Genomic DNA, 17,162 nt, shown 5'->3' on the forward strand with positions numbered 1-17,162 from the left:
TGGGTAGCATTACTATGTCAGGGCTATGGATTCTAGCTTTGCCAAGTGATATTTTGGCTTAAATGCTTTTATAGTGAGCAGTATTCCATCTCCGTGTGGTTAGGCCCTCTGTGTCTGATGGCGTTACTCTCATCTCAGGTGCGGAGCCGTCCCCGGCTTTACTAGTGGCCTGCACTAAGCGACGTGGTCGGAAGATGAGCAAGGACATTCCGGAAAGTGAAGAAACTGGCCTCAAGCCCTCGGAGGAAACCGTCCCGAAGAGCCGCGGCCGAGGGAGAAAGCCCAAGCCCAAGCCTGGTAATTCAGATTCTGTTTCAACAGCAACGCCTTACTGGAGCAGTACTAGAGCAGTTCAATTGAAATTGATACTAGAATCAAGATGTTCAGAGCTCTCCATGATGCTGGAAAAACCAACAGCTGTACATGCTGACATTCTTGTAGTTGCCCTGGGAAGCCAAATGTGAATAGGTTTTGATTTAATAGATATTAAATAATTTTCCGTTTGGGGAGTGAAACATTGTATGCCAGAGGAAGAGGGATGGTTGCCTTTTAGTGCATTTCATTTAGGCCCCTTTTTTTCCACTGCGTCGTATTAAAGAAAGAAAAAAAAAGCTTAAACGCTATCTGTGTGTTCCATTTCCAGATCCTGAAGTGGCTCCAAAGGAGCATGAAAAGCCTGCTGACGTACCAGCCCCTCCGCCGGCCAAGGAGAAGGTTCTGGCGGCCCCGCGTCCTGGACCCTGTCCCCGGCCCGGTAGGAAGAGCCAGCCAGGAAGCGGTAGTGTCGCCAGCACGGCGTCCGCCATCTCGGCACAGCCAGGCGAGAGCCAGAAGAAGCCGGCAGGAGTCAAGCCCCTGGCCAAGGCGCGTCCGCCACAGTCGGTCTACAACACGCCGATCTACGGGAAAGTCCTCTCCGTTGACCTCTACAACGACCCGTCCACTTCCCTGGCCGTTTTCATGTCCGGGAAAGAGGCTGGCGCCGTGGGTGGCGGCAGCAGCATCGGGAAGGCGAAGCCGGCGAAGCGTCTGAGGAAGAGTGAGGAGCTGGCAGAGCCGGCACCTTTCGGCACTAAGGCCCAGAGGAAGCAGCCGCAGGCCGAGATCCTCATCAAGCTGGACCACGAGGGGGTCATGTCACCCAAGACCAAGAAGACCAAGGCGCTGATGTTGATGGAGGAGCAGAATCTATCCAAAAGGGAGAACAAGGCTGTTCTCGGGGTGGGCTACACCACAGTCACCAGCGCCACAAGCAATAACAATAACAACAACATCCCAAACAACACATCCACCACCTCCTCCCCAGCTCTCTCCACTACCATTAACACCGGTGAGAAAAACAACAGCAAGCTCAAGACCACACCTGAAGCCGAAGCGCCAAAGGTAGAGGGTGGGTCCAGCTACGGAGTCCGAAAAGTGAGCTGTGGCAGCGATGGCCTGGTTAAAGTCAAGGGCTCTGGAGAGGTGGCGAAAGCAGGCGTGGACGAAGAGGAGTCTGCCAGCAGTAGCAGCAGCAGCAGCAGCAGCAGCTCGGAGTCTGAGCCCGAAGACGAGCGGTCCCCAGCCACCGCCGCTGCCGCCGTCGCCACTGCTGCCACCAAGAAGGATAAGGTGGTGTCGAAGGTGACCGCCACCGCTGCTGCGAAGCAGGACACCAGCTCCAACAGCTCAAGGGCCTCCAGCCCCATCTCGTCCAACACCTCCAACTCGTCCAGTTCGTCCAGCAGCAGCTCCTCGTCCTCCGCCGGCTCCAACTCTTCCTCCTCGTCCTCCACCTCGTCCACCACCGATGATGAAGAGGAGGAGGAGGAAGAAGAGGAGGAGTCATGCAGCTCTGACGAGGAAGCAGCGGCCATCCCTCAGGCCTCCCCGACCACGGCCATGGAAGTGGCCCCCCAGGAGGAGGAGGACGACGAAGAGGAGGAGGAGGAGAAGCAGGAGGTGCCGGCCGAGGAGGCCCAGGCCCAGACCACCAAGGTCCGGAAACAGGAGCAGAGGGGTCAGGCCCAGTTGCCTCAGCAGCAGCAGAAACAGAAGGAGCCAAAGTCCCAGAAGCTCAAGCAGCAGGGGAGCGGCCGGCCCAAGAGGCGGGAAGGCATCCACCTGCCCACCACCAAGGAGCTGGCCAAGCGCCAGAGGCTGCCCTCGGTGGAGAACCGGCCCAAGATCTCCGCCTTCCTGCCGGCCCGCCAGCTCTGGAAGTGGTTTGGGAAGCCTACTCAGGTGAGAGGCCATTCACATATCTTTATCCCACCATCGACTGAGCGGAAAGAACTTTTAGGTAAAGGTGAAGGGGAACATTATCATATACCTGCACCCACAGCTAGCATATATTAGAGAATACGTTTAGAGTAAAAAGGAAATGGGAAATATTTTATGTCTGTATCTACATTAAGGGTCTCAAACTCCCGGCCCGCGGGCAACTTCCGGGCCGGGTCCGCCCCAATTCCGGCCCGTGACTTGATGTCAAAATAAAAATGTAATTCGGCTTTTGAGGGTATTTTTAATTGTGATTTACATGAAGTATACGCTCCTACACTACATCACGAGACAAACAGATTCATCCCAGTACAGGAGAGGCTTTGGCCACTAATTGGAATGATGGGCAAAGTGCAGTCATTGCGAATACGCAAGTAATTAGGGATTTTTTGTTTTTGTTGGCTCACTTTTACTCACGACATGCTATCTGGCGACGAGAGATTCCACTCATTATGCTAAGCTAAGCTAGCGGGGGCGCTGCCGGACTAAGACAATGCATGCCCGCAAAAAGAGACAAAAATGTTTTTGCTCACTTATCTTACGCTAGGGGAGACTGTGAATAACCCAATTTCATAAAACGGTGACGTGTTCCTTTAAGTGTGCCTAGGGCTAATTTAATAATAATTTGTTAATGTAACACCATGAGAAGGACCTATAGGACCTATATTTGTGCAGAAGAACATGTTCATATTTGAACGGATCGGCATATTTAATATTGGCAAAGAAAATCCGATGTGATGCTTCCCTGTAGATTTGTCATAGGCCTCAGTGCTCATGGTTGTCTTTGTCTCTGCAGAGGCGTGGAATGAAGGGGAAAGCAAAGAAGCTGTTCTACAAGGCGATAGTGCGCGGCAAGGAAATGATCCGCATCGGTGACTGCGCCGTGTTCCTCTCGGCCGGCAGGCCCAACCTGCCCTTCATCGGACACATCCAGAGCATGTGGGAGTCCTGGGGCAACAACATGGTGGTCCGCGTCAAATGGTTCTACCACCCCGAAGAGACCAACCCTGGCAAGAAGCTCAACGACAAGAAGGTTAGCTTTTGATTTAATTTATTTTTTTGTCATATTTTTGACATATCTTTTATGTGTGTGTGTGTCTGTGTGTGTGTTTAGAATTCAGTGCGAGTAAGGAGTGAGGTCTCACTGTATGGGTTCTGACTCTGAGTTATTCAGTGCATGTCCTCGGAGCATGCCGATGTCACTGTTTCCCAGTAGCCTGTGTGCACTGCGCATCTGTCGTTGCCTGCTCAGGCCCCTGTTAACTTCTCTTGACAGAACTGGGATCAGATGTCTGGAAGGAGCCTTCCCCCAGCTCTGCAGGTATCCAACCAAAGGAAAGACTTCATGGAGGTGAGAATTCTGCCCTTGTAGTGTCCATCTCGCACTTGCACAATAGCACATATACACACACTTGCTCTCACAAGCATGCACTCTTAGGCTCACACACTCTCCCACAAACATGTTTCTTTGTACTATAGAGAGATCTCTAACCCTACGTTGTTGTTTTTTCTCTCCCTCACAGCGAGCACTCTACCAGTCCTCACACATTGATGAGAACGACGTGCAGACCATCTCCCACAAGTGTCTTGTGGTCAGCCTGGAGCAGTACGAGCAGATGATCAAGACCAAGAAATACCAGGACAGTGAGGACCTGTATTACCTGGCGGGCACCTACGAGCCTACCACCGGCATGATCTTCAACACGGACGGCGTGCCCGTCATCTGCTGAGCCTTGGCTATTGATCCGTCTCTCTCTCTCTCTCTCTCTCTCTCTCTCTGACGTGACTCTTTCGTTCTGTCTGACCCGGGCCACTCACTCTCTCTCTCTCTCTCTCTCTCTCTCTCTCTCTCTCTCTCTCTCTCTCTCTCTCTCTCTCTCTCTCTCTCTCTCTCTCTCTCTCTCTCTCTCTCTGTGCTCAAACCCCCGTACAGCTCACAGCAGCAGCGTGGAACGGGCGGGAAATGTACACAGATCTTTTACAAGGGCTGAGCAGGTGCTTTAACAGACACATTACTTTTCAATCCCCCTCCCTGATCTGCGTAGAGCTTGGTGAGCAATAGTGTGTGAACGACATTGACGAGAGAGACAATAGAAAGGTGTTCGTGTACTGCCTTCTGTGGAGCGTTGAGCGAGGACACCGGAAATTATTTCACTGGATTTGACTGGTGGCTTTCGCCCAAATTGGATGCCTTCAGACTTTATTTTTTATGTTTTCAAAAAGACTTCCATTACACTTCGTTTTGGAGTCAGTGGCAGCTCACAATGTGTCTGTATTGAACCCAGGCCCAGGGAGGGGCTCGGGAGAACTAATTGGGAGGATATTTTTAACCCCGTTTAATGGAGCACAATCCGTTTCTGTTCAGACTTGGAGTATCTAACAAGGACAATGAAAGAAAGAAAAGCCGTTCAGCCTTTGGGAGAGTCTTTTCCGTTTGTCATTTTGGGGAAGGGAAGAAGGAAAAGTGTGAGTGTGTGTGCACGCAGATGTGTCGTTGACATCGAGATAGAGAGAGTGTGTGTGCACGCAGACGTGACGTTGACATCGAGATGGAGAGAGTGCGTGGGGAACGACATCTTCAAGGTCAACTGCATCTGCACAGCTGAGTCCTCCTATGTCTCCAAACATCACCAGCACGACTCAAAATGGAGGTGACACTACTCCCATGGGACACGCTCTCCAGGGCCATGGGTGGCACAGACATGCGTGTGGACGGCGGCGGTGATGCTGGTGGAGGGGTGTTTGGCCGCCCACACACATCCGGGTGCTCGGGGAGCAGCCTGTAGAGAGCGTGATCCAAGCTGACAAGCCTCATCACGCGCGGTTCTCCGGTCAGCCATCGGAAGACAGACATGACATCTTTACCCAGGCCTCCATGTTGTCCGGTGACCTCTCTGTGACGCCATGGCGGAAATTCCCGAGGAGGCAGGGTGTGTGTGTGTGTGTGTGTGCGTGTGTGACATAATGGGACTGGACAGACACACCACTGTCCGCAGTCAGACGAGAGACTACAGTCCACCGCGACTTGGATCTGTGCTAATGCTCCAGATTGTCCAATGAGATGGCAACGCCATTTTGAAAGGAGACAGGAGAAAAAAGAAAGGAGGGGAATGGAGGAGGATTTAAGATAGATACCCCTCTCTCTCTCTCTTCCATCACGCTCCCTCTATGTCTTTCCTCCCAACATAAGACCCACGCACAGGACCTTGAAGTTCAAGCCGTCTGCTCGAGATTTGGCTGGTGCTCCTCGCCACGCTGTTTATTCACTGGAAAGTGTGAGTCAATTTTCCTACGAGCTGCCCAAGAGATCTATACACAACATTTACACAAGCGTTTCCTGGAGTTCGCAAGACAGAACGCTTCTCTTGGACGAGTCCGCATCGTGCTGTTCAGAAGCAGAAGGGATCTCAGCGAAGCTTGTATACATTTTGTCTGTAAATACTCACATACACACACTGCTATATATAGTATAATATATATATATATATATATATATAGCAGTGTGTGTACTATATATAGAATATATGTAGACAAAACACGTTTTATTTTCATGTACCATAGATTTATGTGAAATTAAATTTTTTAAAAAAGTAAAAGATGAAAAAAGCTTTAATAAACTGTGAACAAAATTCTAAAATGAGAGCGAAATAAAAGAAATCAGGAACGCTGAGTTTTAGGGTAAGATGTTACTGTAGCTAAACTCAGCTGCCCACTACAGGACTTTGGACATGTTGTAGTATTGCATACGTGTAACTTTATGGCTACAACTGAAACACAATGGGTTTGTAGAGTCAGTATTCAGCACCTACTCTAGTTGACAGTACTGCAGTTTTACAACAGAAAGCACTTAAGCTCTTCCCTTGGCCTTGTGTAAGACAGCCTTCCCTTGACAATCCCAGTGCAGGTGTGATGCGATAGGATATTGGATGTCGCAGCTGATGTCCATCGTGGACTCAAGTCAGGGAGGCTTTTTCACCCAGAGAGACACCAGATTAGGCACCTACGTACAGTATGTAATGTTCTTGTTACCGAGGCCTCCTGGCCCCAGCTGAAGGGTTGTACATAATTTCTCATTTCCTCTGGCTTCTCTTTGCTTGTTTGGTTGAGTGTTTTTACCCTTTGTTCCCTTCTTTGTTCCTTCTCAAGCAAACAAAAGAAAGCAATTACGTTGTATTCATAGAAGCACTTTGCGATAACTGACATGGCTCTTATGACATGAACAAAGAACAGAAAAAACAAATCAGTGGCACGATAGTGGCTGTGTGAGTGTAAGTCTAGAAGCTTCTGGCGTTTTTTCTTTTTTTCTTTCACCTGTGCACATTCAACAGCACTTCTATCCATTTTCTATCCATTTTCACCACGGCAACTAAGCTTATTCTGGTCTGTGCATTTGTGTGGTGCTCTTACTAGCCTTAACCTTGGTCCCTGTTGGCGACTGTGCAGTGTTTTTAAAATATGTTGTTGAATGTTGCTCATTGTGAATAGTGCCCATCGATTTTAATATTGTATTCCAAAGAACTGGCCATTCATCACCATAGGCCCTTGAATGCTGTAAGGACCAGGCTATTTATTTGCTGCTTAACTAGTCAAGACCAATCAAATGTATTTTTGATGTTTTTTTTTTTGTTGGGGGGGGAGGGGGGTCCGATGTCAAATACTTTTTCTCAGCATGGAGAGCTCTTTATTTTCTAAACTATGTTGATTGTTCTGGTTTATTTCCTAAGTAATCCATTGCATATTTGTGCCTAATGTTCTAGTAGTGGAAAAGAGGAAGTTGAATGTTGATTTTTTTTTTTTGTAATACTATATGTCCAGTTAAAATTGGGTATGTTTCATGTAAATGTGCCTGGTGAATAATGTTTTTTTTTTGTTTCTGATTGAAATGTACAAAACCCAATAGCACGATGGTTTTCCAAAAATAATAAGATGGCTGCCATTTTCTCAAAGATGATATGCAGAACTGGTTCTAGCTTAATTAAGAGGCTACATTTTGTTTTTATATCTGTTTGTTTACCTTTTGTTTGTAAACATCAGCCATAGTCATAGTTTAGCATGACTTTCTGTAGCCAAACATCTCCAATGCCACATTCTTTGCTACCTCCCTGTAAAATTGAGCATTTCACACTTCCCATTGATCACGTCTGGTCCGTCTGAATTCCCCCATACTGCTTTCACTGTTTTTGTAAGCGTGGAGGTCACATATTCTCTTTCATCATCACTGAATGTTGTGCTTTGAATGTCAACCCTGCCCTTAAAACTGTTGCCATACATATCCAATTGATTTTTCACATTTTTCCTTTTTCTTTTTTTTATTATTATTATTTGTTTAGAGTTTGTTTAGAGAGAAGGCAAAAAGGGAATTGACACTAGTTACATGCAGTCCAGTAACTGGAGCTGGTGCCATCATCCTCAGTATTTCTAAACTTTATATTGTAGAAATAGGTTGACACTATATGTATGTAGAGTGTGTAGGTAGATATGAGTTAAGGAGTCTGAAATATCTTTTACACTTGTTTCACATGCTGGTTGCCCAGTCTCTCTTAAAGAGATGATTCCTTGTTGATATTCAATAGGTTTTAACATGTTTCTTGAACATGTTAAGCGTTATATGTTGTTTTGATGTAGAGTATATAGTATACATATTCTTTCTGTACAACTGGCTTGGTACATTTTTAAGTCTTGTGAAATGGACCCAAAGCCGCCTTGAATGGTGCCAAATAACCCATCAATTCAGAATCTAATGCCACGGCAATCAAATTCCCATTATCTAACACCATTTAAACTTTGTGTCCAAGTTGGGTTTTCACAAGGTATTTGTGTATATTGAACTGTTTGATGTATAGTGTGTGCCCCTCCGGAAAAAAAGTTTACTGAGTTGAGTTGACGAAAAGCACTTTTTGACACATTTTTGTATGCACATGTGTAAGCTAAAGCAATGATGAGCAGAACAATCAAAGCAATCACAAATATGTATTTTGCCTGTTTTGCCCTTTCACAGTTGTAGTCACTTTGGTGATAAACACTTATCTGGGCCACTCATTTTCTCTAGACCCTCACCCAGGCCCAATATAACCTTTACCATGAGTGTGAAACAGCGACCTCTGCTGGCCATTAGGGTTATGGGCATGGCATAATGGCCCCCCTCAGACTGGCCTTGACTGATAACACTGAATCCCCCTGAAACAAGAACACATATCGAATGAACGGAGTCTAGCTGGTGGACGATACACTAAATGTCACGATCATCTTAACATTCTCATGCCGGTCCTGTGTCATGCCCAGACCTATGTGTGTATGTGTATATATATATATATATATATATATATATATATATATATATATATATATATATATATATATATATATATATAGTAAACTCCCATATAAAGGCAGAGTGCAGGTTTAATATTATAGTCAATGGATGGCAGCGTTAATGTTTATGCACTGGCTTATGAGAGACACTCACCGGTATTTCTAGTGGAGAACTCGTTTGTCACTCTCTGAATGGTGTTTTATTTATATTGGGGATTCAAGTCCGCTCTGTTTCTCTTACTTCCTTATGTTCTTTTCCTTTTTTTATTGAGGTCCTGTTAATTTTTTATTTCTTTTGGTGATCATATCCCCCTCTCAGAACAATTGTCCTACATGCTTTATGTGCAATACTGCTGAAATTGGTTTCTGTGAGGTAGCTGCTAGTGATGGATAGAAAGTGTTAATGTGTGTGGGAGGAGAAGAGCGAGTGTAAGCGAGGAGGATGCAGTCTGGAGGCTGGTCCTTCACTGGTCTTTGCTAGTCCCTCTGCATCAGTTAGGTCCTGTTACAAATTTAAAAGAAAAAAAAGATTATTTTGACATTTTAAAAAGCATCAAGGTTTTGTAAATGGTCCTTAATGTGAGAGGGGGAGACAACTATGAATATACTTTGTACACACATTTAATCTTGTAAAAAAAAAGGAAAGAATAATTTTTTTAAAAATCTGAAAACATACATAAACTATGGCTGTTTTACCTGTGTGTAGTTCACATAATTGTTTTTTAACAGCTGCATCCAGTTTTATCTGTGTTTTTCTTTTAGATTCTTTTCAATATTTTCTAGTTCAACAATAAACAGATAAAACACTATATCTGTCTGCTGGTTTCACATTTTTCTCTTTACTGTTATCATGAATCTGTCTTACATGGTTCACCCCAATCACAGTTTAATCTAAGGTTTTTTCTTACAAATAACATTGTGTCATCAGTTTGTACAACAACCCCTTCATACATTCCACAAAGACTCAACGTAAGTCACATGTTGTGTTGCGGGACTATTGAAGGGTTCATGGTTTCCTTCGAGACGGCTATGCAAAGCTCTAATGCTGCTCTAGGCACAATCTAGTGAAACTAACTAGTAATTTCCCAGAAAACACACCACCTCCCAATTCAGGGAAATAGAAGGGGCTGTTTCTCTCTGGTGATGACCCATGACGCACAAAAAGAGCTGTGTGTAGATAGCTGGTGTACCCTTGCAGGTAAACTCTACAAGCCTGTAGGGACGGGTGTTATTACAACTGATGAGGTTTTTATAGCACCTGTCATTGGCCATGTAACTACCCTCTCACAACACATTAAAGAGAGTGAAGAGGAATGCCCTGGGTCCTAGTGCTCCACAGGTAATGAGTATTGAAGTAGTGGTGCAATTCAGCCAGCCTGAGAGGCGGAACCAAAATGGAAGGGAGAGACGTACACGTGTTTGAGCAGTAGGCCGAGGAAGCATCTTTGAACACATCCATCATTACTTCAGAATGCCAGTGAAGTCACATAATATGATAGAACAACATTATGTCGTTGGTGTTAGGACCATAATTTCTCCAAATGCAATCTGTCTAAGATGAATGAAAAGTGGTGTTCCATTTGCTTTTATATTGTTTTGGGTCTATACATCAGGCGGATGGACTATATAAATGACTTTTTGTGTTCTAAAGAGAATTTAGAGTACAATAACAGACAGACCAAGGCCATTTGTTCCATAAGCATTATTAATTCTGGTCTGCTCTATGCTCTGTATTAGCTGTTATACAACCATTCAGATGGATGGCGATACACACACACACACACACACACATAAATCATGGTCATATTTTTGCCTGTAGGTTGCCAAGCAGCCAGGGCTGGAGGTTAGGAAGGACATTCTTGCAGATGTGAATCATGGGAAATGATGAGGTCAGACTTAGGTTTCGTCGAATATGAATAGTTTCAGGGACAACGTTTTATCTGTTATGTTTTTAAAAAGAAACAACAAAGCTATTCATACTGAACTGTGTGCAATTATTTTTTGGACCCTCTCTAGGTCACAGAAGCTGTACTTATTTCTTGATTAGAATGTTGAGTGATTGGTCTGAGTTTCTTTGGGATTTTGTGTAGCTTTCCTCAAAAACCTACCTTGGCCAGCTTATTAAGGATAAAGGGGAAATTCATTCTGCTATTCAGCTGACCACAGGAATCATGTTTGCCATCATGACCCCCCTCCTTCCCCATTAATTGCACCTTGAGGTGAAAATCAATCATCCCCCTGCCAAATGGTTGCCAAACAAGCTTCTTGTGTCAATGTACACAATTTAATACACCCCATCAGACTTACCCCAGGCACAAGTAGAGAGAGAGAGAGTGCAGAAGTGTTTACAAAATGACCAGGCCTTTGTGTGACTAGCTTGACAGAACAGTCCTTGTCAAAAAGAGCCCAATTGCTGAATGTGAAAGAGCATATTTGTTCGCTCACTTCAGACTAGTAGCCGTTTGATTACAGATTCAGGTTCTCAAGCAAATGTCTCTCTCGCGCTCTCTCTCCATTGTCGGCTGAATCAACTTTTTAAATGCATATAAAACCCAATGAGATTAGATTTGATAAAGTCTCTCTCTCTTTCTCTTTTGATGGAATAGCATTTGCATAAATTAATCTAATGGCAGCACCTCTTAATTTTATTACTGACATAATGTATCCTGCCTATTCAGCTCAACTTCATCCATCATAAAATCCACGTATTAGAAATGAGTACTAAGGAACATTTACGATTAATATATAGGATCAGTCATAAGATAATAATGCCTTTAAAATAGATTCACACAGCTGTTTCACTGTGAGGCTCTCAGCGATGAATTGGGTGTCTATTTTTGAGATTCAGTTTGTGCAGGGCTACATTGAACCATTTGTCCTCAAAGGCATCTTTTGTTTGCAATGAACTAAAACAGGCTGAAAATATTTCATTTGGGTGGAATGCACAGCTTCTCCTTGGCAAAGGTTGTGCAGTACATTTTGAAGACATGTTGCAATCCATTTTGCACCACCACAGATATGTTTGACTTGCGTGCTTTGATGTTATTCTCTGACTCAGAAGAGGTTCAAACGCACCAACACTCCTGGGCATGAAGAGCTTTCATGTCACCGCCAATCATTAATACCAAAGGGCCACAGCACAAGGAGCCGCTGGTTTTGAACACCCCATTCTCTCATGCAGGGACCCACAGTCACCTATAACATGCTCATCCCCGGAGAAACACCCTGTAAAGTTGCCCAATTACATCTCCCCTTAAGCGACTCACTCCTTGTGTGGATGCACACTAAAATATAGGCTAATCCTTGGAAAATGCCTTTGAATTTTTCATGCTTGTGCTTTGGTCGGGAAGCATTCCCAATAAAAAAGTAAATATTCATGGTCGCCATACAATTTGAAAATGATTCTGGATGTGTCATCTCTAAATGATCCTGGAATTACATTTGAATGCAAAATAAGGTGGGAGCTGTGCTGTGCGGCAGAAGCCTCTTGAGCTGGGTAATGTGCCCCTGGTAATCAAAAGCACCCACTGAGTAGCAAAACGACATCAGCCAACAAGATGTATTTGCTCAGGGGAAGCACATATTTATACACGCTGCACCTACTCACATTAGATGGAGCGAGCGAAAGAGTGTGTGTGTGAGACTTTTTTTTCCAGGGGCTGATTTGAAGAGTGATGCTGTTTCTCTAAAGGGGAGTGGCATAGTACCGTCAATGTTCATGAAAGCAATTAATACCTCCGGTAAACACTCTCTTGTAGCCATGTTCAGATGACTTTGTTTCGCTTCTCCCCCTTCGCTCCCCTGTGCTATCTTAGCGTAGCTGCCCTCGCACTACGGCCCGCTGCATCATTATGCTAATGATACAGAAATAGAAGGGGAGCCATGTAATATTCATGGACGTCCATCTTGACAAATGATGCGGGAGTTATACAGGTGGAAATGCACGTTTAACGAAATGGAGCGCAGAACAATTAAATTCTGCGCTCTGATAGGATGTGGAGGAAGGGGGTGGAATTCTTCTACTTCCCATACTAGACTGGGTATTTTTCTCTCTCTTTGGTAGTTTGACTCTAATGGGTCTCATTCTTTCTCTGACTCCCTCTCATTCTCTCTGGATCTTATTTAGCCGAAGGCCTTTTTAGACACTCATATAGTTCTGTGTAACAGATGTGGATGTGCTCGTCTTCTCCTTGGGTATCTCTACAGTGCTGCTTTAGCTATTCAGATCTTGCAGATGGACATCAGGACCTGTGAATATTTGAGGCAAATGTATTGCACCAATGTTATGACTAAACTTGCAGCTCTATTGTATTGTATCTCATGACCAAAACAGGAACCCATTTTAAGTCCTAGTTTACCATGACATCATCATCCCCATTTTGAAATGCTCTCTTTGGGCTTGTTACATTGCACAGTGTCCTTCTATTTCACACCTGTGCATACTTCACTGATTTTTATTGGCCATGAAAATGATTGCTGATCAAAACAAGCCTTCTCTGGCAGGCATACATCTCATCAAAGCGAGATTGAAAATGCTCTAACGCTGAAATGATGGCCTGTGTGGCGGAGAGGGACTTGTTTTCCCGACGACACCATTATTTGACCCTCTGGGCTCCTCCAAAACATGAGATATTTTGCTTAAGCAATCGCAGGAAGATGGAGTGAGTGGCCCACCCACTCTCTCTCTCTCTCTCTCTCTCTCTCTCTCCTCTCTCCCTCCCTCTCCTCCCTCTCCATCCCTCCCATGGTCCTCGCTTGCTTTCTGGCATTCTTTCAGGTCCACTTTTCGTCCTTCTGTCCCTTATTGCTTCCCCATGAGGGCAGCCGGGGCTGCACCGCGCCACCGCGGGGCCTCCCTGTCACGACTTCGAGGGGGTCCCCCAAAGCCTGGACTCTGTCACAGCCCATATTCCTCGGCCTGTCAGGAACCCCCAGGATTTATTGGCTGGGGCCTCGGCACTGACCACAGCAGGCACGAGGCACAGTGCCTCTGCCTTGTGTTGTGACTGACCACATCCACCGCTCCTCTCATCACGTCTCTCGTGCAGCACTGCCGAGCCCTGGAGAGCCCATCGGGGAGAGGTCCCAATTTACATGGCGACCTCGAGGGAAAGTTCAATCAGCACCCTGTCATTAAGGCAATCTGAGGGTGTGAAACCGCACTGGGAGAAGATGTGAAAAGGACAGAGAATGATAGAAATAGACAGACACAGAGAGAGAGAGAGAGAGGGAGAGATAGAGAGTGTAAAGAAAGACAGAGTATACTGTATATGCGTGTGTAATGGCCCCTTACTTCTCACTGGAGACCCATTTACCTTGTTGTTCCAATATCCTACATCCTTAGGTACATTAGCAGCATGACCATCCTCCTCTCCTTTCCTCTCCCTCACAGCTGTCGTAGCGTCTCAAAGAACTCACTGCGGGAGAAACCAGACACCTGGCTGCATCGCTAACACTTGCAGTGTGTCATCTCAAGTATATTGGCAGTCAGAATGAAAAATGCTGTGGCATCGCTTGAAAGCCATAAAGGACCTCTTCTATGGGCCGTTTAGGCGGTTAAGAAATTATGTGAGGATCCTGTGATGAAATGAATATGGCTTTTACTGTCAGACTTTCAAAAAGAGTGGCCTCGGTTTGAGGGGAGGCAGCCACGATGGATTTCAGTCGACACGGAATCAGTACATTTTACTCTCAATAATTGACCTTATCTCTGGACTTCATAATGAAATCTGCAGTGAAGCGGCAGCGGTTTTCTTCTCTCTCTCTTTCTCACAGCAGACCAGGGAATTCATATTTGCTTTGCATTCGCCTGTGCCATCGATATACGGACAATTTGTCCATGGTGATAACCTCACCGTATTCATCTCTTTGTGACGCATAAGGACATTTGTTCCACAGTGATTAAACCAGGGCTATGTGAGATCTCAGCACCCAGCGCTGTGCGCAAGATGACACTGGTCTGCCTCGAAGTGATAAGCGCATCTCACACTACCCCCACACACACACACACACACACACACACACACACACATCCGTCACTGCTGTTTTAGCTGCATATAATCGTATTAATGTCATGCACTGCACACTAAACTAATTTCCCAGCATTAATATGTATTAGGCATCTGGACGAGCTCTTGTGTTGAATTTGAATAGCGAGATGACAAAAACAAGGCAGCGTGCCAGTCAGGGGTGACGTATGGAGGAGAAAGGAGGAAGAGAAAAGCCAGAGGTACCGCTCAGCACTTTTCTTCCAGGTGTGTGGGCGCGCGTGTGTGTGTGTGTGTGTGTGTGTGTGTGTGTGTGTGTGTGTGTGTGTGTGTGTGTGTGTGTGTGTGTGTGTGTGTGTGCGTGTGTGTGTGTTCGTGTGCGCGCACGTGTTTGTGTGTGTGTGTGTGTGTGTGTGCACGACGCGGGCACATCTGAGAGAAGTGAAGGTAGCGCTTAGGAGGAGAGGCAGGTGATTGCAGCAGTTTGATCAAGCCCCATTATGTTCTCCAAAATGAGCACCTTAAACCCCTGCCGAGCGCTCAGGCCTGGAGATTGGCAATGCGCTGAGCTTGGAGTGGGAGAAAATAGAACTATCACACAAGAGGAAGAGGAAGAGGAGGTGGAGTAGAGGTGGAGGCAGTGGAGGACTGGAGGACCCCCACTTTCTCTCTCCCTCTCTCTCTCTCTTTCTCTCTCTCTTTCTCCCTCTCTTTCTCCGCCTCTCCCTCACTTTCTCTTATCTGGCCTTGTCAGGGAAAGGCTAACAAATGACCAGTGATCTGTGTGAAAATTAGCGATTGGGTCACCTCCTCGCCGCGGTGGCCATGGGGAGGTGACAGACAGAGGTGCTAATGGAGGGCCCTCGCCCTCCTGTGTCCAAGCGCTGGTGTCAGCTGGGCCTGACCAGCTCCTGATGGCCAATCTCACCAGGGGACGCGAGGGCCAAGGGAGGGGACTGGGAGGGGGGCGGTTTGCTTAGCTTGTAATTCTTGTGTCCAAATGCCCTGCAGATGAAGCAGTCGTTCAGAACCTCAAAACAAAGGGCCAGGTTGGTTGGTGATCACTCTGACTGGATGTCCGAGTGTCCTTGAGCAAGATGCTCATGTACACGCTGTTCCCAAGAACAGGCAGCCTGTAACATTGGTGAATTAACTATGGAGCTCTGAATGAACTGTGTTGAGTACTGTGCTGTAATCTTGGTTGAGTAGAAAAGTGCAATTACCATCCATTTACAGGCAGCCACATTTACCGAACATGACAAGAAAAATTCAACACTTATTCGTATGAGCTGTGCTGTTAAGACAGGAATACATTGATGTTCCTCTAGACATTCACCAGACACTGCAGTCCTTGCTAGAAAAAAAGATGATGATTAGACCAAATGGTCATAGGATTAAAATAAGTAGGGCATAAAAGGCTGACATCATCGTTAATTGAATTGCACTTGACAATCTTCCATGATGAGGTAAAACTAATAAAAAAGTAATGTGTCTTCAATGAGCAATTTCCAGTGCCGATCTCCTATTACCATCCTCAGCCCGAAGGGGTCGTGGGCCATATGGGCCCCCAAACCACATTTGCCCAATCCACTCAGGCTGACAACCTCGCGCTGCTACCAAGTATGGGTTCGGACGCGCTTCTGACCCGCAATGGGAAAGGGGCGAAGGCACTGTGGTTTCTGGAGTGTTCCGCAAACATTAGGAGAGTGAGAAGGAGGAGAGAGAGGAGGCTATGAGAGCTCCTATTTTAGTAGTCTTGGCAAAGGCTGATGGAAAACATAGTTTCTCTGGAGTGCGTAATCATTTGGTTTCCATTCCTGTGATGTTTTCTAGGCCATTCCGTACTGACCTTTCAATAACTCCTGTCTGGTGCTCTGAATGGTGTCCTTTCTTGGCTGAATCCTTTCTTTGTGCATGCACTCTCTGTGTCGTATGGGCGGAGCTTCTGCTGTAACCCCCTGGATTGAATAATGCACAGCGAATGAAAATTCAACCAAAAGTATGTGTCCCTTGAAGGAACACACCATATGCTTTGGCAAACAGTGTTAATGTCCATCTGGTTTCAGTGTCTCTATTTTCATTGATGGCACCTCTATGGAACATGCCAGAAAAAAATCCTCATCCTCTTCCCCTGCAGGTGATGGAGCGTAGGCCATCAATAACACATTTTAGACATGCGGTTGGTTCTCACTGGAAAAATCTGTAAGTGGTCATGAATTTTAATTTAAAGAAACTCCCCCAATACCGCTTCACCCAGTGGAGAACTTGCCGACTGTGTGTGGCATAAAGAAATGCTGAGAGAACATTTCAGCAAGTCATTAATGCAAAGATTTCAGCCTGACTGAGGCACTGAATAAGCATGCAAATGAAAGTTGGGCCAATATTAAAAAAACCCATCTCAAGTAGCTTCGTACCAAATCCTTCAAAGTCTTCCCAACACACACACACACACACACACACACAATCACACAGTTATGCTTACCGACAAACACACACCCTAACCTCCAATGGATCCGGCATGCCTCATACATCAACATGCAGTCCCTTTACGCCATTGTAAAGATAACCTGAGGGGGTATTGATTCTAGCCAAAATCTGACAGAG

The 17,162-nt window shown here is 45.7% G+C and overlaps 1 protein-coding gene across 7 annotated transcripts in view; it reads left to right on the plus strand.

Annotated features, from left to right (window-relative positions):
• Window positions 1–6,151, plus strand: part of tnrc18 (trinucleotide repeat containing 18) — a 67,845-nt gene extending 61,694 nt beyond the window's left edge. For all 7 annotated transcript variants that reach the window (XM_048246720.1, XM_048246723.1, XM_048246726.1 and 4 more), the window contains 5 exons: window positions 139–297; window positions 644–2,223; window positions 3,056–3,292; window positions 3,536–3,610; window positions 3,783–6,151. In XM_048246720.1, the coding sequence (XP_048102677.1) occupies window positions 139–297; window positions 644–2,223; window positions 3,056–3,292; window positions 3,536–3,610; window positions 3,783–3,989 (2,258 nt within the window). In that variant the 3' untranslated portion in view covers window positions 3,990–6,151. The remainder of the gene's footprint in view (window positions 1–138; window positions 298–643; window positions 2,224–3,055; window positions 3,293–3,535; window positions 3,611–3,782) is intronic.
• Window positions 6,152–17,162: the final 11,011 nt, after the last annotated feature.

Source organism: Alosa alosa, chromosome 6, assembly GCF_017589495.1.
Source record: "Alosa alosa isolate M-15738 ecotype Scorff River chromosome 6, AALO_Geno_1.1, whole genome shotgun sequence".
NCBI lineage: Eukaryota > Metazoa > Chordata > Actinopteri > Clupeiformes > Clupeidae > Alosa > Alosa alosa.